The 24268-nt window shown below is 41.8% G+C and overlaps 1 protein-coding gene across 3 annotated transcripts; it reads left to right on the forward strand.

Moving 5' to 3' along the window:
* Positions 1-24254, forward strand: CCPG1 (cell cycle progression 1). Of its 3 annotated transcripts, none has more exons than XM_072148175.1 (10): positions 1-160; positions 2340-2404; positions 8841-8955; positions 9044-9111; positions 10193-10448; positions 15395-15625; positions 16959-17080; positions 18410-18577; positions 20125-21467; positions 23770-24254. In XM_072148175.1, exons 2-10 carry the CDS (start codon positions 2345-2347, stop codon positions 23948-23950), a joined length of 2544 nt encoding a protein of 847 aa, XP_072004276.1. In that variant the 5' UTR covers positions 1-160; positions 2340-2344; the 3' UTR covers positions 23951-24254. The 3 variants fall into 3 exon arrangements, with proteins under 3 accessions (XP_072004276.1, XP_072004275.1, XP_072004277.1); XM_072148174.1 differs by having other exon boundaries at positions 2-314; XM_072148176.1 differs by having other exon boundaries at positions 6-314; positions 18452-18577; positions 23770-24251.
* Positions 24255-24268: the final 14 nt, after the last annotated feature.

Genomic DNA, 24268 nt, shown 5'->3' on the forward strand with positions numbered 1-24268 from the left:
CGGCGTCTCCTCCTCTAGGCCCTGCCCCTTTGTTAACAAAAACCACTCCTGCGCTATGTTTTCTGGGAAATGTAGTTTCCTTTTAGCATCAGGGCCCTTATTAGTGGCATACAAGTAACTACAACTCCCAGACTCCTGCGCGGGTCTCTCCAGTCCACTGGTAAGGCAGCTGTTTCTGGTCCTCTCCCAGCGCTGTTATTTTGCAGAGACGTCACTGGGGGACTGGAAGTGACAGTTACCGAGCAGCAGGCGGAGGAGCGCAGTCCATGTAAACACCACGAGTGGGGGTCCCCAGGGCCTGCCTCGCCACCGCGGTAAATAACCGGGGAGCCACGTCTATGTGTGGGGGCTGTCGGGGACATTTTGTGACCTCTGGCTGATTTGTGCTCTGCAGTTATTACATATGGAAGGGACGTAGAGAAATATTTGCGGGCTGTGGGGCGATACATATGTAGGATGCGCCGTGCATGACATTTGGGTGGTGACTGGAGACATCAGGAACTGCTCATGTGACGGGGACACGGGGCGCTGCAGGATGTCAGCTCCCTGCTCCTCCATTAACTCAATACAGCCACCAATCCGGACGCTGCTCTCTGCTTTGTAAAGCGGCGGGATGATGTCATCTGGATTCTGATTGGTCTGCTGCCTGTTACTTACGTGTTAATAGTGTTGGCTCTCTGCTCAGAGGTCTGCAACTTGTTGCTCACCACAGCATGATGGGAGTTGTAGTCCCCCCCCCCCCCCCAGAAGAATAAGATTCTGGCTGCAATGTTCTGAGCCATATCCATTCCACATACACATCTCTGAAATCCTATTACACCCAAAACAACCTACACCTTCCCATCCTGAACTCTGGTCTCTCCGGGCTGAGACCACACATTACTACAACAGAATATTACTGGCCTCAACAGTTTCCTGCTGTATACCACTGAGGCCAGTGATCCTGTCACAATCCTGAAATCCAGTCAGGAAAGACCCGATCACTCATGTGTGTGTATGGAGAGTCACGAGGAAAAGCCCGGGATCATGTGTAAAGACTTATTTACACAAATACACTTGGTCCGTACAACACATGTACCGGACTCTGCTTCAGGGAATGGAGTCCAAGAATCGTAGTTCTATGTGATGGAAGGAGTTCCTACATCCACACCGTACTGAAAACATGATTACACATTAATATGGCGTGGTGGTCCTGCGGGAACTCCTTGCATCATGTATAGCTATGGAATCCCATCTATCCTACCTGATAGATGTTGGTCAGAGTTGTTCTTGGATTACCATAAGGTATATTTGCCATACTGTAAAATAGGGAGTTGTTTCAGATGTTGTAGATGAAGTTGATGGGAATAATCTGTTTATTTGCGGTCTGGGCCAGCACACAGTTGTGCATATGGTGCTTTTGGACAACTGTGTGCTGGGCCAGACCGCATCCTGGGAGAACAGGGCCAGGAGGAGCAGCGGAGAACACTCTTCACCCCTCCTCTTTCCAAAGGTCGTCTAACTTGGTCAGGGTGCGGTGACACATGGTGTGCTCACCTTGCCATGACCGGGGGCCATAGAGGTCTATGGGGGCTGTCATCTGGTCGCACATCATGTGTCCAGATCACTGCCCCCTGAACAGCCATGTGATGGAGCCCTTATCTTGTACTATAGTTCCATATCATGAACTGCAGTATATTTGTAAACCTCTTCAACTATAAGTAAAATGTATAGCTGGTATTCCTAGGTCTATATACTTCATACATTAGAGGTCTTTCCATTGCCTGGGCTTGTTCTGTCATCCCCTCTAGTAAAGTCCCTCTAGTGAAGTAGTCTAGACTGCGCCTGACTGCTCCCAGCTTCAGAGCCCTGGTGCAGTTCCTGTTTACGTCTGGTCATATGTTGGGCACCTCACTTGGCATGTAAAGCTAAACACACATTTGGCACACACATCTGATGGCTGCCAGATAGGACACTGTACAGTATTACACCAAGTGTGTATGAGGGAGACGCGCAATAAAAAAATGCAAAGCAACTTCAGCCGCCTGAAGGCTGAAAACAAGCACTTTGTGTGCAGGAGGACTTTCTACCGCAAGGTTTGTGGTATGTGATCTATAAAGAGAGACGCGTGTCTTGTGGTTACAGTAAATGATCTTCAGCCGTGTTTTCTACCACCTACTCCACAGGAAGCCATGTTACATCTTGTGTTATGTTCTCTTACATGACAAGCTATGTTATCTGTATGTATCAGGAAGGGCGGCCCCGTACAGATATATGGACATTACAGCACTTACTGACAGGAGGCTTGTGTTAGGAGAGGAGGTGATGAATTCTTACCGAGCTTTTCTCTATATTTATAGCAAAAATGTCTGGAAATTCAAGCGATAGTGAATCATCGTGTGGATGGACGATTATCAACCATGAGGTAAATGGTTCTTCTCTATTCACCTTGTTTTTGTCCAGGAGGTGAGTTTTAAAACTCCCTCTTCAGGGGTTCTCTGTAGAAATAAAGATGACAGAAAGACACATTCACACGAAGTATGTTCACCCGGGGTGCTAGAGCTCCAAGCCAGCGCCGTAACAGCCGAAATAAAGGCACTTCCTATATTTCGCTGTGCACAGTCACGGTGCAGTGAGACATTGGGGCACATTTACTAAGGGTCCGTCGGACGCATTTCTCGTCGGGTTTCCAGAATATTCCCTTTTTGCCCTGAATTGCACAGGGGTTTTTGGCGCACGCGATTGGATTTTGGTTCATCGTCACCGGCTTGCATGCATCACAAATCGGGGGGCGGGCCGTCGGGCAACCCGACTGATTCGGACAAACTGCGGAATTTACCATTCAAATTGTGTCGCACCACTCACATGCACCGGGAAGAAGATGGTGAACTCCGGCGGACCTGAGCGGGAAAGCGACACATTCAAGAAATCGGCCGCACGCTGTAAGGGAATTACGGCGGCTCCGAATCCTCGTCGGACATTCCGGATCGGTGGCGTCAAAGGGACGGGTAAGTAAATGTGTCCATAGACGTGAATGGGGACCAATATGTGCCCACACATGATGTTGGGGTAATGAGCCCTAAGAAGTACTAGACATATTTTTAACACCTGCTGACCCAGACAACAGGGGGCAGATGTTTGATTTTAAATTCTTCCATTTAGTCAACCATGATGCTCCTCTAATAAACCTTATTATGAGTCCAATCCTGTAGGTGATTTGTCAGATTGCCATCTGTAAAGCTAAAAAATCACATGTAAATGAGGGTTTTGGAGCACCCGGGCATTTCCCTGTGCCATCATTCTCACTTCTGATACAGCCTTGTGCTTCCTATATCACATATACTGCTGCTATCCTCTCTTATTACTGTACCAATTATTTGCCCATAAAGGCACCTGCTGTATTTATTCACCTAAGGCTTCTTGAATGCATCAGCATTTTTGGGGCGCAAACAACAAGTCTGTCTTGTTTTTGCATCCCATGTGTCATCTCTGTGTGATGATACATGGAAGAGACTACCTGAGTCACAAACTTGGGCAGGAATAGGACCTGCTCTGTGATTTGTATCGGATCACACACAGGGCCATAGAAACCATAGTGTATGAGCCAATAGAAATACTGTACATGGAGATGTGCATGTAGGCATCTTGCCTGCTCCCCCTCTGATAGTATGTCACAGATCTATATGTTCAGGTCTAGTTTGTTTATATTGCATATGTGCTGAATTCAGAGAAGTCAGCCCGTAAAATCCCTGCTACTATATGCTCAGTATAAAAATCAAACTAATACAATATGATGGGCATCATGCTGTGTTATAAATGGTACAATAGGTCTCAGCGAAGTGCAAAATGTGCACCTATCTACCAATAGAAGAGTGAAGAAATCAGGCGATACCTTTTTGAGGCTAACTGAGTATATTTGATGGTGAGCTTTGGAGAATACTAGTTCTCTTCGTCAGACATGATGTTATGCATGAAACAGAAAATTCACAGCATTTTATACACACTAAACAGTGATCATCAAAGGATATTAAAAAAACCTCTAAAACAACAGATTGATAAAACAGGGACATCTTATTTACAACAAGATGGCAATAAAAACATTAAAAACCTATGAGGCCAGACACATGAGTCCTGGCTCTTATCTGCTTGTGGCCTCCAGGTCAGAGGTAGGAGGTCATGAAGCTGGCATGAATGTTAAAACCACTTTGCAAGGTGTTGAATCTCCTCACCAAATAGTAATCTGCAAATCCTCCATAGTGTGGTCCTCTCTGGAGAAATGTGCAGCCACTGGGAGATCTTTTCTTTCATTTTTAATGTCAGATCTGTGTGAGTTCATACGTTGATGGAGTCTCTGACCTGTTTCCCCAACATAAAGGCCTGTTGTTGGACACTGCTGACACATAATAAGGTAGACCACATTAGAGGACCTGCAGGAAAAGGTCCCCTTGATCTGATGTACCTGCTGTGATTGAGGTACAGGTATCTGGTCACCTGTGTGAATGTGCCAGCACGTTTTACATCTGCTTTGCAGACAGGGTGAGGTACAATTTTCTGATGGGGGTCTCAGGGCACTCCGGACAACCAGTTGTTTCAGGTTTGGTGGTTGCCGGAAGGACAGGAGAGGAGGGACTGGAAATATTTCTTTTAGTCTTGTGTCTTTATGTATAATCGGTTGGAGTTCCTTGGCAATGTGACGCAGGATCTCCAGTTGTGGGCTGTAAGTAACTACTAGGGGCACTCTGGCCTCCTGTTGGGTTTCCTTATATGTGAGTAAATCATCTCTGTTGATGGCTGCTGCTTTACCTATTTGGTTATCAGTCACTTTTGGTCTGTAGCCCAACTGGAGAAATTCAGACCTGAGCTCCAGGAGGTGTTTTTACAGGTCTTTCTTGTTTGAACAGATACGGTTGTAGCGTATGGCCTGGCTGTATATGATAGATTGTCTGATATGTTTGGGGTGGAAGCTGTTATTTCTCAGGTAGGCCGTTCTGTCTGTTAGTTTATGGAATATTGTTGTGGTTAAGTGTTGTGGTTAATCTGTATTGTGGTATCCAGAAAGTGTATCTCCTTGTCTGAATAGCTTAGTTTCAAGTTGATGGTGGGGTGAAAGTTGTAGCCCTCATGGAATTGAATTAGTGCCTCCTCACCTGCAGTCCAGATGATCAGAATATCACCAATATAACGGAGGTAGATCTTGGGTTTTGTAGTGCATGTGGATAAGTAAGCACCCTCCAGTTCAGCCATAAAAAGATTGGCGTACTGTGGTGCACACCTTGAACCCATCAATGTTCCCATACACTGTAGGTACAGATCCTCTCCAAATGAAAAATAGTTGTGGGTGAGCACAAATTGTATGAGAATTCTCGAAAGCTCACCATCAAATATACTCAGTTAGCCTCAAAAAGGTATCGACTGATTTCTTCACTCTTCTATTGCTCTCCATGGCTAACACGGTACAAATCTACACTACTAGCACCTATCTACCAGACTGTTACTTAAGACCAGGCTTTTATCTGTGTAATCTAATGCATCCCTGGAAAGATGGCATCCGTAGAGATCCCCATTCATATTGCCTCATTGCAAACCTACCCCAGAGACACCTACAGGTAGTAGTTATACATGTGCGGATCTCTGTGGACACAAATCTGGAGGGATGTATTAGTAAACATTCATTTATTCAGTGTAATATCAGAATCCATATCACTTTGATACATCCTATTCTTCACAAAGTGAAGATGGATTTGATGGGGCTTTTAAATTGCTTTATATAAGTGTATTTTAAATTATACCATGGGTGGGGTTGTCTTGGTGCTGTGTCTACATGATGGTTGCAAACATGCATATTTCCATGACACAGGCTCTCTCTTGTGTATATAATCCATGCACTTTAATTCGTCAGTGTTTGGTGTTGTGGGATTTCAGGGTTAATCCAATTTACATGTTTTATACCTCTATTCACAGCACGGCAAATCTTCTTCTCACAGATCCCAAAATGTCTATGCAGACATGCAATTTTAGGAGACCCCCTTCTAATACAAGGTTGTTATATAGGGCCTTCCTGCTTTCTACTTGCCACCACTAACCCATAACACAACAGTGCAGATGAATAATTAACGGCTGAGCTGTTTTTAGATCCTGTGTTGTTTGGAGCTTAGTCAACATTGAAAGGGATTTTCCACACTCCATACCAAATACTGTACAATAATACAATTTACTGCAGATGTTCAGTTACCGGTAGTTATATCTGTTCTATCAGAATTGTCTGGTAGAGAAAGAAAAATCAATGGATGTACAAAATGACAAGGAATAGAATCTAAAGTTTCTGAGAACTTGAAGAGGATCTGACTATGGCTGGAAGAGACTATTTCCTAATTTAAAAAATGTATTTATCAAAAGTGTCTTCAAGTAGAAAAGTTCAGTGGTAGATTAGACGGTTTTATACTGCACAAGATTTATTACATTATTTGATCCTGGAAGATGCATCTGGTATAGTATTAGACTGTCTACAGATACTTTGCACTTAGTTTATACTAGAAACATTCTGGTGCATTTTCATAATTTTTGGTTCACTTTTTATTTCAGTGGTGCCAAGCCACCTTTTAGAGCCTACTTCCATTTTACATTACTAGTCAGTAGAGGGTCTTAAAGGACACCTGTCATCAGGTCTGTGTCACTTGTCCTGTCACTACTACCTGTTGGAGCAGCTCACAAGGATCCCATCCCAGCCTTTATCTAGTCAATTCATACATTAGTCATTATAAAATCATCTATTCTTTATCATGTAAATGAGGCTGGTCACATGGTCAGAGGCCGTGATGTCACCCCTGTTCCCCCTCCCCTCTCCTCCCCCTGCTCATGTCTGTGTGTAATGTATAGTAAAGCATGGCTAGTGTGTGTGCTGTATCTGCTGACATGCAGCATCCTCCTAATATACAGGTGAGAGACACAGACATCAGCTACACATGAATCTGACATGTTCTGCTGTAACATGGCTGCCTGGAGCTGCTGTATCTCTCCTAAACACACACATGCACACACAGGCTGCAGGGGGCGTGGCCACCAGCACCAGGAAGCACATCATTATACAGCCTCACATCATTATACAGGCTGTCAGTCAAGCACTGGGGGTGTGGCTGTGCCTCCCACTCATGAATAAGGTGGACAGCTTATATGCTAATGCTTCATTAGACATTTCACAGGTCATTTGCATACAGCTTTAGGACCTCATTGCTTAGGTTTACAGGCATGTAGAGGGACAATGAAGGGATAGAGACAATGCTCTCTAATGGCAGTTTATGAAAATATATTTAGTTTAGGGGGTTATTTTGCATGACGGGTTCTCTTTAATGCTGATGCCAGCACATAGTTTAGTTAGACGTTTTTCTTACATATGTAAATGAGCCCTCCGGTGCTACCCTACATCACCTTCGGGCTGGCGATGGCTTCCGGTGTTTAATTATTCCAGCCAACTTCAAATTACCCTCCTCCTTCAGGTGCCGAGAGCCGGCTGTCCGAGACTTAGTGTTTGCGCATGCATGATAAGTGCCGAGAGCTTGGTGACGTTACGGCTCTCGGCACCTGAAGGAGGAGGGTAATTTGAAGTTGGCTGGAATAATTAAACATCGGAAGCCATCGCCAGCCCGAAGGTGATGTAGGGTAGCACCGGAGGGCTCATTTACATATGTAAGAAAAACTTTTTTTAGCTCAACTAAAGTTTGCCGAGCCTAACTAAACTATGTGCCGGCATCAGCATTAAGTAGCCTACAGGGTGGTCTGCTTGCATGATTTCATCACGCAAGCAGTGGTAGGTTTCCTTTAACAATTCCTGGGTGGGATTTTGAATTTAAAATAATGTTAAAGACTTCAATGAACAGGACAGGCCCCTGTTTTCTCCTCTTGCCCTTTAATAGGAGTGATCAGATCACAGCGTCCTGGAGGATTGATATCTACCATACACTAATACCTTATTCAGGCTAAAGCTATTGCTAGCAAATTGAGGGCCTTGGGAGATTGGAAGATTCTGATTCCAGCATTATGCGAGGAGTGCACAGAGCTACTTGAGCCGCATTGCTACATATCACCTTCAGTAAATAATAGGCTAATACAGCTTTATATCATTCACCAAAGCTACCTCACACCGATAAGGCTCCACAAAATGCGCCGAATTACGCCTCTTTACTGTCACAGGTGCAGTTTCTCCCCTGCCTCTTTCTGGCATATAATACGGACCTGTCCACACCTTCACATGTTTTGCGACCATATCCGATAGTTCCTGTTGGAGTGCTCTCCGGAGATATGTCTCTTCACGGAGGAGGATCTTCCTCTATGAAGTGTTATTTATGACGCGTGAAGCGGTGGCCATAAGGTGGATGGATCCAAAATCACCTACCTGCTCTCAATGGAAATCTCTTGTAAATGGTGTAGTCCTTTATGATAAAGTAGTATACATCAATAGAAATCAGGTGAAAAATTTCATAAGATGTGGGGTAGGTGGTGTGACTCCCCCATCACTAAGTACTATCCTCCTCGCTGGATGCTTATGTATAAAACATATTCTAAATGGTGAAATGTTTATTTCAATAGGCCCTTCAGTCCACACAGCATGTTGGAGTGATGAGGGTGACGTGGATATACCCATTGTTAATACTTTCTTTGCATTTTCTTTGTTTTAAGCTTTGTTAGATGCAGTGAATTTGCTATTTTTCTTCACGTAAACAGAAGAATGCGATGAATCATACATGTGACACATGGCTTAGTCACTTGTATGTTCTTTTATTTTTCAATAAACTTTAGTAAAGTTGCAGCCCCCTTATATACCCATATATCTCCTAATATATCCCTTCTGCTTGTATGTGTATTAGGGTTCGGACATAGAGACCCTCCATTCTGAAATTGAACCATGCCCAGACCTCACATTAGAAGACAGCACAACTGTTACTGAAAACGTGCAGCCAGATTCATCAGCCGGATTGGCAGGTAATAAAAGATATGCACAAGTTATTAGAAGTTTACGGTAGAAAAATAGAAACCTGGAACTATTCATGCTCTCTCATGTTAAATGTAGATGATGTTACTGGATCACATGTGGAAAATCTTCATGCCACTTTGGAAGATGACGAGGGAGCCTCACAGGTACTGCATTCTATAGGACATTTCCCATATACATGAATATTGTAAGTGCACAGATATAGGGCGCATTCACACTGACGTATGGCCACGTGGCTACGGCCGGGCGGGCATACTTCCAGCCCCATGGAGAGGAGGAGTTATGAGCCCTCCCCTCTCCATAGAGATCCACGGCGCCCGGCCCGTAACACGGGGAAGGAGAGGATATAAGCTTGCGGCCATACATAGGTCGCCCATACGGTCGTGTGAATGCGGCCTTACAATTGTGTCATTTAGCGTAGTCCTTCAGGTTCACCACTGTACCACCACCTTTAGACATTAAATGAGCACCAGTGCCCTATAGAATAGATTAGCAGGTTTTATTTCATATGCAAAAAAAAGGATCAGCATTCAGGATCACCCCCCCCCCCCCATTCAGCCCCACATCATAGGTGCTTTCTGCTCATACATTATACATTATGCAGGCTCCGCTACCGCAGGGGACCAGGTGTTTCTTATGTAACTTTTTTTCTCTTTGACTATGTTTCACATGTTACAAGTCATATGATGAGCCTTGTGATAACTATTTATACCTGGAGTGTAATGTAGTGTAGCTATATGGATGGCTGGCAGGCTCAGACTCAGCTGCTTCAGGTACTTTTTTGCCTTTTGTTTACTTGACTTGCCTGGTATCTTAATGTAAACCTGACAAGAGATCTATCACAAGTAGATCTGATTGTAGATGCCTCCTGCCTGCCTAATCTGTAATATAGTAATCCTGGAACCTAACCTGACTTGTTAAAAACTTTATTTTAGTAATATGTAAATGAACTGCAGAGGCTACAGGAACGTGTACTTACCTGGCCAGCCACATGGAGCTAAGACTAGTACACCCCCCAGTAGCAGTAAATTTACATATTACTAAAATAAAGTTGTTTAACAAGTTGGGTTAGGTTCCAGGATTACTAAATTACAGATTATGTTAGAGGCAGACAGGAGGAATCTAACATCAGAAATACTTCCTCATAGAAGTGCTTGTCTTTAGTACATATGTGGATAGATATTCTATATACTACAGATATTTTTCTTTTATTATCTCCTTCTGCAGCTTTTGTCATCTTGTTTAACACCAGAGAGCTCAGTGCAAGTGCATGCTGAATATCATGCTGAGGATGGCGCCACAGCTGAGGATAGTCACTGCGAGGCCACCAGTGATGACTCTGATATTGTTACCTTGGAAACTCCCAAAGTGGATGAAGTTGGGCCTGAGGAAGAGGAGATTCCAGAAGATTTGTCTGGGAGCAGAGATCTTAACATGAGCTTCTCTTCCAGTAGCCAGTACACATTTAACCAGCCAGAATCTGGTAAGCTACAAAGCATTTTATTATTCTGTTTGATGAGATTCCTATGGAGGTAAAGGTGCGTACGACATAAAGGGACTCTCACTTGTCCTTTACCCACAGTGCAATTCAGCATATACACTGCTACCCCATTTGTCAGTCTCATGGACTTTCATTGCACCTCTATTCAAACATGCGACCCCTGCAGTGTGACCCCCAGTGTTCAGAAACTCTTACCACTATACTGGTGGATAGAAGATAAGTGTTAACTAAGAGAACTTTCTTCACCCCTGATGCAATCATCATAGCTCCTGTATTGGATCCATGGCTGGTTATCCTGGTTCTGTTTGAAAATGGAGAACAATGTCAATACACCAGGGTCCGGCATCTCCATTTTCTTTGCTCCTCTCCCTCTTTCTCTGTGGATATTACTGGCCTCCTCCCACAGCAGACATCCGTTCCATCCACAAATAGTCCCTGTAATTACACTTCTTTCTCAGATTTTCCAGATTAAACATTCAGCGAGTTCTGAATGATTTCCTTCAGTTTTTAGATAATTTACAGTATATTAAACACAAAGATTGCATTTTCAGGGTTTATGTTAATGGCCCTGCAGCCATTGATCTATTGATGTCATTTTGGTGGGTCCCTACACTATAGGGTGCCGCATGACATTGCTGCAAAAAAGCGCCAGCATGGATCAAGACCCAGCCGCCCACCAGAACCCTCCCACGAAAGAAAATTCTCACATCTCAATCCCTTAGTGATGTTAACACAATAAAGATCATTTTACCTCCTTACTTTACAATGTTACTCAGGAGCTAAAACAGCAATAACACAATCTCTCCCTCTGCTGCTCAGTTTTTAAAATATATGCAGACAAGGGTCAGAAACACCCTGTTCCTGCCTACTCTGCCGGCCGCCGTGCACCTCTACGTCCCCTCCATGCCCACATGACGTGCAGGTGGTGTAGTTGCTATTGTAATCGCCAATTCATGCACAAGAATTTGCCATTATAGATATTATATGCATAGAAACATTGATAAATCTCCAATATGCTTGATATGTAGCAGGAGGGTATATAATGAAGACACTCATGCCCACACTATATATGCTTTATGTAAGGATCTGATTATGTTGTTGTGTGATGTCATTTTCTTTTTCTCTGCTCTGGATTTTCCATGCTTGGCTTTCTTTTTCTCTCAGTATGTTTCGCCTCATTGTGCTGTGCACATAGAGGGACCCCCTGGAGCAGTGAGGAAGATGCATATTAATGTAAGGGTAGTGGCTCGGTGAGCATGCTCCTGTCTGACTTTTTCAAGATAAACCTGCTAACACTAGAAATGCATTTGAGCAACTTTGCCACAAAATACTCACTAACACATGTGTTATATATGTGTCCTCACACAAGTGCCTCCTACTGTTGTAGCCAGCTGGCCCGACTGTACACCGGTAACAAATGTGGTCCGGGTACAGGGTTGACTTGGTAGCAAAACAAATGTGGTCTGGGTACAGGTTTTACTTGGTCTAAACCAGAAGTTTAGAAATTGGGAGAGAGCGGTGGACCGCTCTTTTGGATTTACTTAGGCCCCTTCCACACTTGCGTTGCAGATCACGTCAGAGTTTGATCAGGGTGCGATCAGGGTTTGGTCAGTGAAAAACGCACATTTTGCATCAGAGTTCAATCAGTTTTCAGTCAGAGTTTGTTCAGTGTCTCAGTTTTTCAAGCGCGTTTTCAGTGCAATTTCAATGCATTTTTCACACGCAGAAAATGCGTGTGAAATGGACTCAGGACTGAGCTCTATCTTTTCTATGGCAATTGATGCATTGCATCATTGGCAAGTGATTGGCAAGTGATTGCACTTGCATGTGTCTCAGAGTGCAATGCGTTTTTGATGCATCTCCATAGACTTGTATGGTGCGTTTTTCACGCGTTAAAAAAAACGCGCAAGTGTGCGTGAAAAAAAAATGCAAGTCTGAAAAGACCCATTGGTTACAATGGGTCAGAGTGCAATGCAAGTTCTGGGAGTCAAAAGCACGCGCAGAAAATGTGCGTGAAAGAGGCCTTAGAGGCTGTAGCCTTTTAGTAAATCTGGCCTGTGGTACTAAAATGTCAGTGTTACTAAATCCTCCCCCCCCCCTCAATGTGTCAAGATCTGACAAATATTTTGCAAAGAAAACCTGATGTTTTAAAGGTCCAAACAATGTGTTGTTGAGCGGCACCGTGCATATAACAGTAATCGGGTGCAGGTCTTCTTTTAAGAGGTCTGGCAGCAACCCCAAAGCATATTAGAATACAATTTGAGAAGCAGCACTCCGGTATCTCTGAAGAAAGAGTTTTTATTCCACCAAAAATGTGCGACGTTTCGCCAATTCAATCAAGGCATTATCAAGCATGCTTGATAATGCCTTGATTGAATTGGCGAAACGTCGCACATTTTTGGTGGAATAAAAACTCTTTCTTCAGAGATACCGGAGTGCTGCTTCTCAAATTGTATTCTATGATGTTTTAAAGGGGTATTCTGGGAATATGAACATCTGCTCCTCCCTCTTATGCTCTGCTCCCAGTGAGGATGTAACAGACTGTCCTGTCCAGGGTAATGATGTGTAACTGCCATCACTGCACACTATCCCACTGAGATGGGTCTCACCACAACACTGGCCATACTGATGCACTGCAACCAGCCGTCTACAGTCAAAGCGCTTTACTCCACAAGCGGTACCTAACGCCATTCTCTTTACCCAGCGCCACATTGCTATATCCAAACCCTCTTTTCCTATACCTGACAAACGGAGTCTGATGAAGGTCAATTGTCTGACCGAAACGTCACAACTTTGGATGTTTGTACGAAATAAAATAACCTTAATTTGCAACACAACAGTGTGACTGGCGTTTACAAAATTTTTTACAGTCAAACATAGTGATGATCACATGAGCTGCCCAGAGAAGGTGCAGGACATGTGATGTGGACATGTGACCAGCGGCCATCTTCTGTCCTGTGTCTTCTCCACAGGGACAGAATCGCAGGACTGATTTAAGGGCCAGTAGCATTTTAATGTCCACAACATTTTTCTGCTAAAGGGAGTAAAATAACTGATTACATATTAGCTTATATTTTAATGACTTATTTGAATATAAATTATGCTTATTCCTGGAATACCACTTTAAGTCCTGAAAGTTGTAAACGCAACAAGAAATTTTTGTTGTCCATGTCCTCTGATAAACTTCACTCCCACATTTGTCCTGTTGCACTTGAGGTGCTTGAGTCTAAAGCCTTATGACCATGATTGGAAAAAAGAAAAAAACAAGTACTCGGCATGGCTATTATTGTAGAATAAAAGAGTAATATACAGCATACAAGTAGAACAGTGCCCCAAAGTTGGCACATTTTGATGCCAAGCGTCTTAATAATTACCTGAATCTCTGTTGTTCTACATTACAATTTTAAACCTCCATCTATCAGTGGCCAAGTCCTTAGTGTTGCTTAGGCTAAGAATCAGACTTTGGTCTATTGACCATGAGCAAGTTTGGTGCCTCAAAATCACATTGGGGCTTATTCATTAAGGGTCCTGCGTCCGCATTTCCGTCAGGTTTTGGGGGATCTCACTGCTGGGACAGGGATTTAGCAGGGGATTGTGTTGGACGCAATTGGATTTTGGCGCATCTGCATAGGCTTTTTTGCGACAGAAATGGGGGGGCGGGCCGCTGGGCGATCCGACTGACTCGGACTGAGCGTGGAATTTAACAGTAAAATTGTGTTGCAAGCCATGCACTTACATACACTAGGAAGAAGGTTGAACTCCAGCGGACCTGAGCGGGGAGCGACACATGCAGGATATCGGGCACACAACCTACGTGAATCGTGGCAGAGTTCATTCTCCACTGACACTCCGGATTGAGGAACGAGCAAGGACAGGTAAGTAAATATGCCCCATTGTGTTCCTGCTAAAACATCCGGCCTGAGATGTTCAGTTTTGGTGCTGAGCGTTTGGACCGGACATTTTGGCAGGCACACAATGCGATTTTGCTTCTAGTTGGAAGCATCAAACTTGCTTGTGGGCTAAAGGCTTTATACTCAGACATCCCCACACACTTACAAGTAATACTCATGAATGTATAAATCATTGTAAAAGGACTAATGGTTCTTATGTGCTAGACAAATACTAAATAATCAATGAAATCGTAAGAACAGTGATAAGATAACATTGATAGACCATCAATCTAATTTACTAGAAAATCCCTTTAAAGAGGACCTGTCACCCAAAAAATGCTCTAGGAGCTGCTTACTAAAGTAATCGCTTGTGTTCTGATAAAGCAAACAGCCCTGTTCTGTATAATGGACCTGTTGTTAATCGTGATGCTTATTCATGTATGTACCAGTGTGATAAGTCTTAGGCATTCTTCTGACAGATGAATTTGTTGAACAGGATATTGCAGAACAGAGCTCATGACAACAAGCATAAAGTGTATATGCATACATGGAAACCGTGTTCGCCTCATTGTGCCCAGATAGATAGATGTGGCTTTTATTCACGATTCGCTTCCGTTGCACTTCATGTTTTACCAGCAAATGCATTAACTTACAGTAAAACGCTAGTTATGTTATGGTGTAGTAACTCACATTAAGGCACATCCTTTTATTACTGAGATAGTTTATACAGAAATTGTAGAGTAGTACATATTGTAAGCTCTTGCATTGTCCTATATAATTTGGTGTATAGATATTATTTGTGAATACGAGGTCACAAAATCCACAAACAGCCTGGAGGCTGTCGGCTTGCCATGGCTTCCTGTGTGTAACCATATTGCTTTATATTTTCCACTCTCCTTCTTCATATTTGCTGCACCTGTTTGAAAAGTGTGAAAAAAGTGATAATAATATAATAATAATAATATCGTGTTTGTAAGGGTGTGATAAATGATGGACCTAACCACTTGGGGTCAATCATGTACTACTGTCTGTTTCCAGTTTTTCCAGATTCAAGTAATGATGAAGCAAGCGATGATTCTGCGCCTGTTTTGCGACGTCGGCGTTCTAAGAAATCAACCAGCTCTGGATCTGAGTGTGAGAACAGAGTAGCTGCAGAGCAACCTACTGCCCCTACTCCCAGATCAGTGGGGTGGATTAGTAGCGGCTTAAACAAGTGCATTATCCTGGCTCTAGTTATAGCAATAAGCATGGGCTTTGGACATTTTTATGGTAAGTATTATAAGATTTGTACATTTAAACTTGGTTCCAATCCCCTCAATATAATATTGTTCTACTTTTTTGCTTCCTTTTTTATGAATGCTGCATTCCTTTTGCCATTGGACGTTTGACCCTTTTACTGCCAGGGGTTTTTAGACTTTTTATTCAGTGACCAGAATACTTTTTAATTTTGACATTTGAAATCCTATTAAATTGGGAAATAAGGATTCATATTAAATTATAACCATACATTTTTCTGAAAGCAAACACCAAGTCAAATAATAATGATTCCACTCAGCAGTTAATAGACTACAGGAAGAGAAGGTATGGACATGGTCAGATTATCATTGGAGCCATTGAAGCTCCTCTTCTTGGCCCCACAATTCCTCCTGTTCACTGGGTGGTCAAGAGAAGCTCCTATGGCAATCTGATTTTAATAAGTTATTGCCAGAATTGTTATGTTGGCACTTTGCAATAAATGAGTGGGTCTGGGTTGCAGTTTGGGCTCTCGGTCTCTAAAAGTTTCGCCATCACTGGTCTAGTGGATAGAGGTGCTGTATCTCTATGGCAGGTGGAGAGTAGAGGTTGTGAATGGATAAGAAAAAAATGCATCGGCATACGATAGCGGACAGGTTACCCCCCCAACCCCTTGATGAATCCAGCAACCACTGCTGGGTCAAACTGCACCACGTCCGACCTGCATAGTTTTGAGTAAGAACATTTTTCCGCCCAGTGCCCACCTACTTTTAACATAAACTCATTTAAATATAATATATTTATTATAATTATTATTGTCAAAATGTCACAAGAAAAGCCTTTATTTATTTGGTAATATTCCACAAATGTGTTAATATGCAAACCACAACATAAAAGCAACTGTAACGAATAAAAAAAAAAGAGTAGGTATCAAAATCCTGAACCTACTATTGAAAAATTGCAAGTCACAAATCTTTTTCTCTACTCTTCAGAAATACTCAATACTTTTGTGTTGCTCTGTGAAGTAAAATGTCAATACAATATTCTTAAGTTTGTAGCTGTAGCATTTAAAAATTGGGAAAAGTTCAAAGGGTATGAATAATTTTTGGACCTACTGTAAGTCCCCTGGAGTCTGCTACTGGTGCGGAGATTATTTACTGTCTGCAGACTGATGGCTCCCCCTTCCCTGCAGCGCACACTATTACAGAAGATGATCTGAGCAGCCAGGACCTATAATGCACATCCTTGGCTAGTGAAGAGCCACCATGTCAGGTCCATCCCTGGCAGGGAAAGGATTAAGGTATTCTAATGATATTATACATTTACCAAGTCATTTTATTGAGCACTTGATTTGTTTTTTTCATAAAAGGTACAATTCAGATATTAGAACGACAAAAATACGTGGAAAAAATCCATGAAAGTGAACTTAATGAAATGAAGGATGATCTATTTCAATGTCAAAGAGACCAAGAAACCACAATTGAACATAAGGTGAGCGGCTGATTCACCATTTATTTCTGCTTGTCCTAAGGCACTGTCTTGGGGGTTAAAAATTTTTTTTATGGTATTAAAAAGCACATTAGGGGAGATATATCAGAAGTGTCTGAGAACAAAATTTAATCTAGTTGCTTAAAGAAACCAATCAGACCTCAGCTTTCATTTTCATGCAGCAGTTTAGAAATGAAAGCTGAGCTCTGATCGGTTGCCACAAGCAAGTACAACAATTTTGCTTTCAGCTTTTCTGATCTCCCTAGAGTGACAGTGTTGGGCCCATCAAGGCTCTTCTGTATTGCTGCTTGTGAGAAAAACGGCAAACCCTGCTTTTAATATCGTACATCTAGAAATGGTTCTTTGTCATACAGTGTGGACAGGACTGCTCAAGCAAACTGAATTATTAGAATCGGTCAGATGTAAATAAGGGGGAAGTTACTTTAAATAACCCTGGAGTCTTAATGATGTTACTTGTCCTCAAGGCTTGTTCATTGTACCTTCTGGTGAATGTTTGGAAAGTACACATTTCTGTAGGCAATACAAAAGTAAAGTCTCTTTAATAGGAGCATACAAGAGAGTATTGGCTGTTGAGTGGGTGATCATTAGACACGTGTACAACGAATATGCTAAGGCTGTGTTCACATCGCGTTATTTGCCATATGTTGTAAGGACATATAATGTATGGCATAGACGTATCCCACAATATGCCAATACAGTGGGATATGTTGCCCAGGGACCACCTTGAATGCGAGGCGAGAAGTGTACTGAATGGGGTGTTCCACCAGTGTTGTCACTGTCCTAATATGGACAGTTTCATCACCGGGTCCCACCTCCTGCAAGCAACTTATGTGCTGTGCTCTGTGGGGAGAGATGTACTACTCTGCATCCACTCCCCATAGCCTTTTATTGCCTTTGTTAAGTGTATACGTCGCTCAGCTGGAGGATGCAGGATGAAAAGAAGTGGGTTAATACGTCTTTCCATCCTGCATTTTTTGGGGGACAGAACGTTTAGTCTACCATTATTTGTCAATGTATACGCTAAGCGCATAAGTGCGGTGCTTTCCCGACATATATGCTTAGTGTATACAAATAACATGATGTGAACCCAGCCGAAGGCAGAATCAAGTAGACAGAAGTGTGTTTATTTGAACTAGTATCTGCGGATGATCAGGAGGTCAACTGCTCAAGCTCAGATATCAAGCTGTAATTCATCTATTCCTACCTGCAAGGCCACCAGACTTCTAGCTGTATGGGAAATACAGCAAGTTATTGCATACAGGTTAGTTTGTTACAGACAAATCTGATAGGAAACGGGAAAATCTTTTTCAGAAAACATTTGAGACTGATGGCTATACATCCTTTTATGCACAGGAAGTTGTGGATCAACTTGCAGAAGACCTTGAAGAAAAACAAGATATGGTACTATCTCTAGAAGGTCTGATGGACAAAATCGCCAAAGAAAACCATATACTTAAACAAAAACAGAATGACCTGAAGGTGAATACCATATTGTTTTCATAGTTTACAACTCTAGCTCAAAGTCAAATGAAATTTACCAAATTCCATCATGATAAATAAGGGGCACTTACTCATAGATCCTTGCGATCCAACGCCATGGATAAAAAAATGTGTCCCTGGTTTATTGTGCTTGATTTTGATAGTCAATTTCTTTTAACTCTCTACATACTCCATGAGAACTGGACAGGTAAAATTATCACCTGTGTCTTGAAGTCCTTTATTTAAAAAGTGTTAGACCAAATGACATTCCTCTGCTGAAATGGTTTCCCCAGTAAATAATTCATCTACAAACGCTGTACTGAAGAGGGTGTCACTAAATAATTTACACTGCAGTCCATGAACAATTTATGATGGGTCCTGGGAAACCGATGTGCACATTTAAAGTTAATGTGGTATTTTTGTCTGGGCATTGACATTTAATCTTCACACAGTTACATTTTTTAAGAAGATCCAATTGAAGAAGTGTGTGTGTGTGTGTGTACATACATACAGGCAGTCCCCGGGTTACATACAAAATAGGGTCTGTAGGTTTGTTCTTAAGTCGAGTTTGTATGTAAGTCGGAACTGTATATTTTATCATTGTAATAACAGCCAGAATTTTTTTGGTCTCTGTGACAATTGGATTTTAAAAATGTTGGGTTGTCATAAGAATCAGGATTAACCATAAATCTTCATTACAGACACCTGTGATATCTGTTACAGCTGATCATTGTAGCCTAGGACTAAAGTACAATAAATTACCAATATCCAGAGGTCCGTTTGTAACTATGGGTCGTATGTAAGTTGAGTGTTCTTAAGTAGGGGACCACCTGTATGTGTATATATATATATATATATAATATATATATATATATGATCAATTAAATGAAATGTGAATGCCCAGATGGTAATATGCCCCTTTAAATTTACACTGTTTTTATAAAGAGCTTCATCTTTAGTGTTATTTACAATAATAGTTTGAAACATTATTAAGTCTGTTTTCTTTAATATTTCAAAACATAACATTGAAAGACCCATCTTAGAAGTTATTTGGGTTCATCAGAAACAGAACCATGGCTTCAGTTCTAAAAGGGTGTAGTGCATGTATTCAGCCTTAAAGCGTAACTGTAAAGTTAAAGTGATTTTACCAAATTATTATATATAAACAGAACGATGCCTTCTTTGTGCTGCTCACCATTTTCTTTTCATGACCTCTTCCCCTGTGAGCAGGGAGCAGCAGCTCCTCCCCTTTCCAGGAAACCGACCCAGAAACAAAGTGTAAACATACTGATTCATAAGGCTTATCAGCATATGGAGAGGAGGCAGCTATTGCAGCAATGAGGTAATCTGAGGGCTATAGCAAGGAAACTACTGCGTATAGGTGATAAAGATAATGGGCAAAGTTGTTTTACATCCCAAGAGCTATTGATTTGTGAAAAATAAATAAAACCTTTACAGTTACTCTTTAATTATTTTGTGATGTATATAAAGATAATTTGAAATTGGACAACCATAAATTCAATTAATCATCCATTTTTATATTTCAGTTAGAGGCCATAGACCTAGCAACAAACCTAAAAACTACTGAGATACAAAAGAAAAACCTTGCACTGGAAAACCAACATCTAAGAGTGTCTTTGGAGAAAGAAGAACAAGCTTTATCTTCTCTAAAAGAGGAGCTCAGGAAACTGAGAGAGCAGATCAGGAATCTGGATGAAAAGGGAAGGCATGAGATCATGATGTTAGAGAATCAAAAGCTGAAAGAACATCTGAAAGAGGAAAGACAAAAGATTCGGAACTTCCGAACCCAGAAGGAGAATCTTCTAAATGAGGCCCAGTTGCTAAGAGAAGAGTTGGATAATGAGCGAAGAATTACTGAATCTCTAAGGGTAGAACTTGAGGAGATAAGTAAGAGGAGGTCAACTTCAGCCTCCCCTGAAAGTTACCAGGAGTTAGAACATTTGAAGTACCGCCTTTCTGAATTGGAAAAGAAGCTAAATTTTGAACAACAAAGGTCAGATTTGTGGGAGAGACTTTACATTGAAACCAAGGAACAAAACGAGAAACTGGAAGCTAGAAAATTGCATCAAGAAAACGATCAAGCCAAGGAGGGAAAATACGGAAAACCAAAAAATAAAAAGGATACATTCTTTACTTCTGTAAAAGATACTTTTGATGCCATGAAGAATTCGACCAAGGAGTTTGTGAGACATCACAAGGAAAAGATCAAACAGGCAAAAGAAGCTGTGAAGGAGAATTTGAGGAAGTTCTCCGATTCCGTAAAAAATACTTTCAGGCACTTTAAAGACACCACTAGAGGGATGTTTGATAAAAACCGCAATAGGAAACCTTCAGAAAGGAGGAGGGAAGAAACCAAGGGAGCTCGCACAGTACGCCGCAAGTACAAACCCAATGCTGAGAAGGTGTATCCTAACACAGCATCAGACAGTCGCCATGAATATGATGACCAAAGCCATGAACAGTATGATGGTGCCGCTGACTGGAACTTGAATGGAGAGGAAAAGGTCAATAAAAAGGGCTGCTCTGGAGTTTACGACTGTGCCCACCAGGAGTCCATCAGCCTCTTCAACAAAGTTCTGGACCCCGTAAGGGTAGAAGAATTCAACGACTTGATGCAAGTATATGTACAGGAGCAAGTAGACAATTTCCAACACTGGGAAGAGCTAGAAGAGTTCATTAATGGATTCTTTCCAAATGGTGTTTTCATTCATGATCAGATGCTTTTCACTGATTTTGTGAAAAATGTTGAGGATTATCTTGAAGACATGAAAGAGTATCAGACCAAAACTGGAGGAGTCTTTGAAGATCTGGATGATTTTGTGTACAAGCACTACTTTGGGAATGCATATTCAGCCCCTTATGGACCAAGGTGGGTGGACATTCTCTATAATCCATCTCTGTATGTGATCCTTTAAATGTCAGTTCTCTTATATGTATATGGGGTTGTGACACTGGGCACCTGTACCGATCGGCTTTACCGATCAGAGACTGCTTTATCCCTAATTGCATTCTCTTTGCCTATTCCTCTTTAAAACTCCTACAGCATATATTTAACCTACACAGAATGAAGTCATACATATACACTGGGGGGATTTATAAAACGCACCTGCGCTACAATAACTGTACCACAGTTATCAAGGCTTTTAGATAGTTTTTCGGCAATTTTCCAACTTGCCCGAATAAGCGGTGTGGCTTGCAGGGAATCGTCCATGCGCCCAAAATTATGGTGCACAGTTTAGTCCAACTAAAAGTAGGTCTAAAGTAGGAACGGACATTCATTATGATAGTGATAAATCGGGGGGATTTAACAATGTATCTTTATTATAATGTCTAAAATCTGTAAAACAATGAGATATATCAAGACCCCAATATAACAAAAGCCAACAGGCAAATGTGTCATTAGAACAGGTAGTGACATGGAGAAAAAGTGATCCCATCATTAAACTCTCAATGCTTCCAGTACATCTTAATCTCACATCATGGTATACAAAGCTCCCTTACCCATGTTTAATGACTGGACCTCCAGACACCCCAACGTGCGTTTCGCAGAATAACTTCCTCAAGGGGTGTATGGACATGTCTGCCGCTCTCGCGATAAGTTAAGTCCTGGTCACGTGCTCACCATACATGGCCGGCATACCCCACTTTCACGAGCACTCTGCCGCATCGCAACAGCCAGACGCCCCCCACGCCTATGAGGCTGTTCTCCGTGCGTATGAACCTAGGTGGTCAGAACCCTACCTCTGAAGTAAGCGCAAACCATGTGGTAAACCATCTTGGGCATAATAATTGAAAGGAGGGAAAAAGGAGGGAGAAAAACGCCTAAGGAAGAGAGTAGGGAGTGCACATGTGGGAGGGATAGGATCACCTAATATTAGCAATTTGTCTATACATAGTGTACATAATACAAAATATAAAAATTCTACACTAATATGGTCACTTACTATAAGTCCATGTATTACACCAATAATAATTCAAAACACATAAGTGTCATAAAGAAGTGCAAGATTAATATCATCCCATTGTGCAGTTGTGATATTATTAGGGTATAGGGGAACATTGCTTTAACGCCTCCCCACCGAGGCCCCTTTTTGCTTTTGCATTTTAATTTTTCACTCTCCACCTTCAAAAATCTAACTTTTTCATTTTTCCGTGTACAGAGCTTTGTGAGGGCTTATTTTGTGCGTATCAAATTTTACTTTTCCGTGATGTTATTTATTGTTCCATGTTGTATATGGGGAAGCAGGAGAAATTCTAAATGTGGAAAAATTGAAAAAAAATAAAATGCATGTGCGTCACGTTCTTGTGGGCTCAGTTTTTATTACTTTCACTCTGCGCTCCAAATAACACGCCTACTTTATTCTTTGGTTCTGTATGATCGCGGTGATACCAAATTTATACAGGTTTTATTGTGTTTTAATACATTTTCAAAAATTCAACGAATGTGTACAAAAAAGAAAAAAAAAATTTGCCATCTTCTGACGCTAATAAGTTTTTTATACTTTGGTGCACGGAGCTGTGTGATGCATATTTTTTTGAGAAATGAGCCAATGTTTTCATTGCTACCATTTTGAGGTCTGTGCAACATTTTTTTTTGATCACTTTTTATAAAAATTTTTATGTCGTGTAAAAGTCACATTTTGGACATTTAGGCGCCATTTTGCCAATAACTGTTTTTATATTTTGATAGAAAGGGCATTTTGGGAGATACCTAATGTGTTTGATTTTGACTATTTATTATGTTTTATATCAGTTCTAGGGAAAGGGGGGTGATTTGAATTTTTTTATATTTTTAGATGTTATGATTGTTCCTACCATATCCTGCAATACTACTGTGTAGCAGTATATGGTGTTTTGCATAGGATTCATTACAATGAGCCACTGGCTCATTGTATTGAATCTTCAGAAACCATGCAGCCTCGGGTCTGATGAAGACCTGAGGCTGTCATGGCAACTGATCGCCAGGGGAGCGACGATCTCAATGAAGATGGCAGCGCCCATGCGACTTTGCCGGCGATGGATATTTTGGCGCACGAGTCCATGCCCCCTTTGTTATGCTAGTCAGGAACGTCCCGCAAATTACACCCAAATTTCATTGAAATAGCTTGATAATTCTCCCCCGCTGTGTGCGTTTTTATCAATGTGCTCCTGATTTTATTATTCTCTTGTAGAAAACCAGAAAGAGAAACTCCTTTCAAGAACTCGGAAAGTAAAAATCACAGAAAGGAAGAAGAGAAGCATCAGGCCCGATACAAGAGAGAAGGTAAATGGAAGCATGGGCGCGCCAATGGAAGACAAATGGCAAATGTGGAAATAGAGTTGGGGCAGCTGCCCTTTGATCCCAAATACTGAGCAGCATGGATCACTTTAAACCTTAAAGGCATAGCTATAAGATTAGAGTCCGAGTAAGTGGGTCTTCTCCTAGCACTGTATCCGGTGCTTTCTGTTCTGCAATCTCTTTGAGCTTTTAATGTTTCATTTTGTAATGGACGATTCCTCTTCATTCGCTTGCATGATTCATCTCTGACCTGGGAATCACAAGTTCTGATGTATGTTGTGCGGTTACACGTGCGGTGTTCACCTCCTTTTTATATTGGAATACTAGTTAATCGGGTTCTTTCTTATCTCAAGCATCTTCCTTGCTTTCTCTCGTTATTTGTAAGACAATAG

Source organism: Engystomops pustulosus, chromosome 4 (assembly GCF_040894005.1).
Source record: "Engystomops pustulosus chromosome 4, aEngPut4.maternal, whole genome shotgun sequence".
Classification (NCBI taxonomy): domain Eukaryota; kingdom Metazoa; phylum Chordata; class Amphibia; order Anura; family Leptodactylidae; genus Engystomops; species Engystomops pustulosus.

Bases quoted from the DNA above. Each gene is read 5' to 3' on its own strand.
- CCPG1 (XM_072148175.1), top strand. From the start codon at position 2,345: ATGTCTGGAAATTCAAGCGATAGTGAATCATCGTGTGGATGGACGATT. The intron at 9,112-10,192 runs GTACTGCATTCT...CTCCTTCTGCAG, and splicing joins ATGACGAGGGAGCCTCACAG to CTTTTGTCATCTTGTTTAAC. The intron at 15,626-16,958 runs GTAAGTATTATA...TTTTCATAAAAG, and splicing joins GGGCTTTGGACATTTTTATG to GTACAATTCAGATATTAGAA.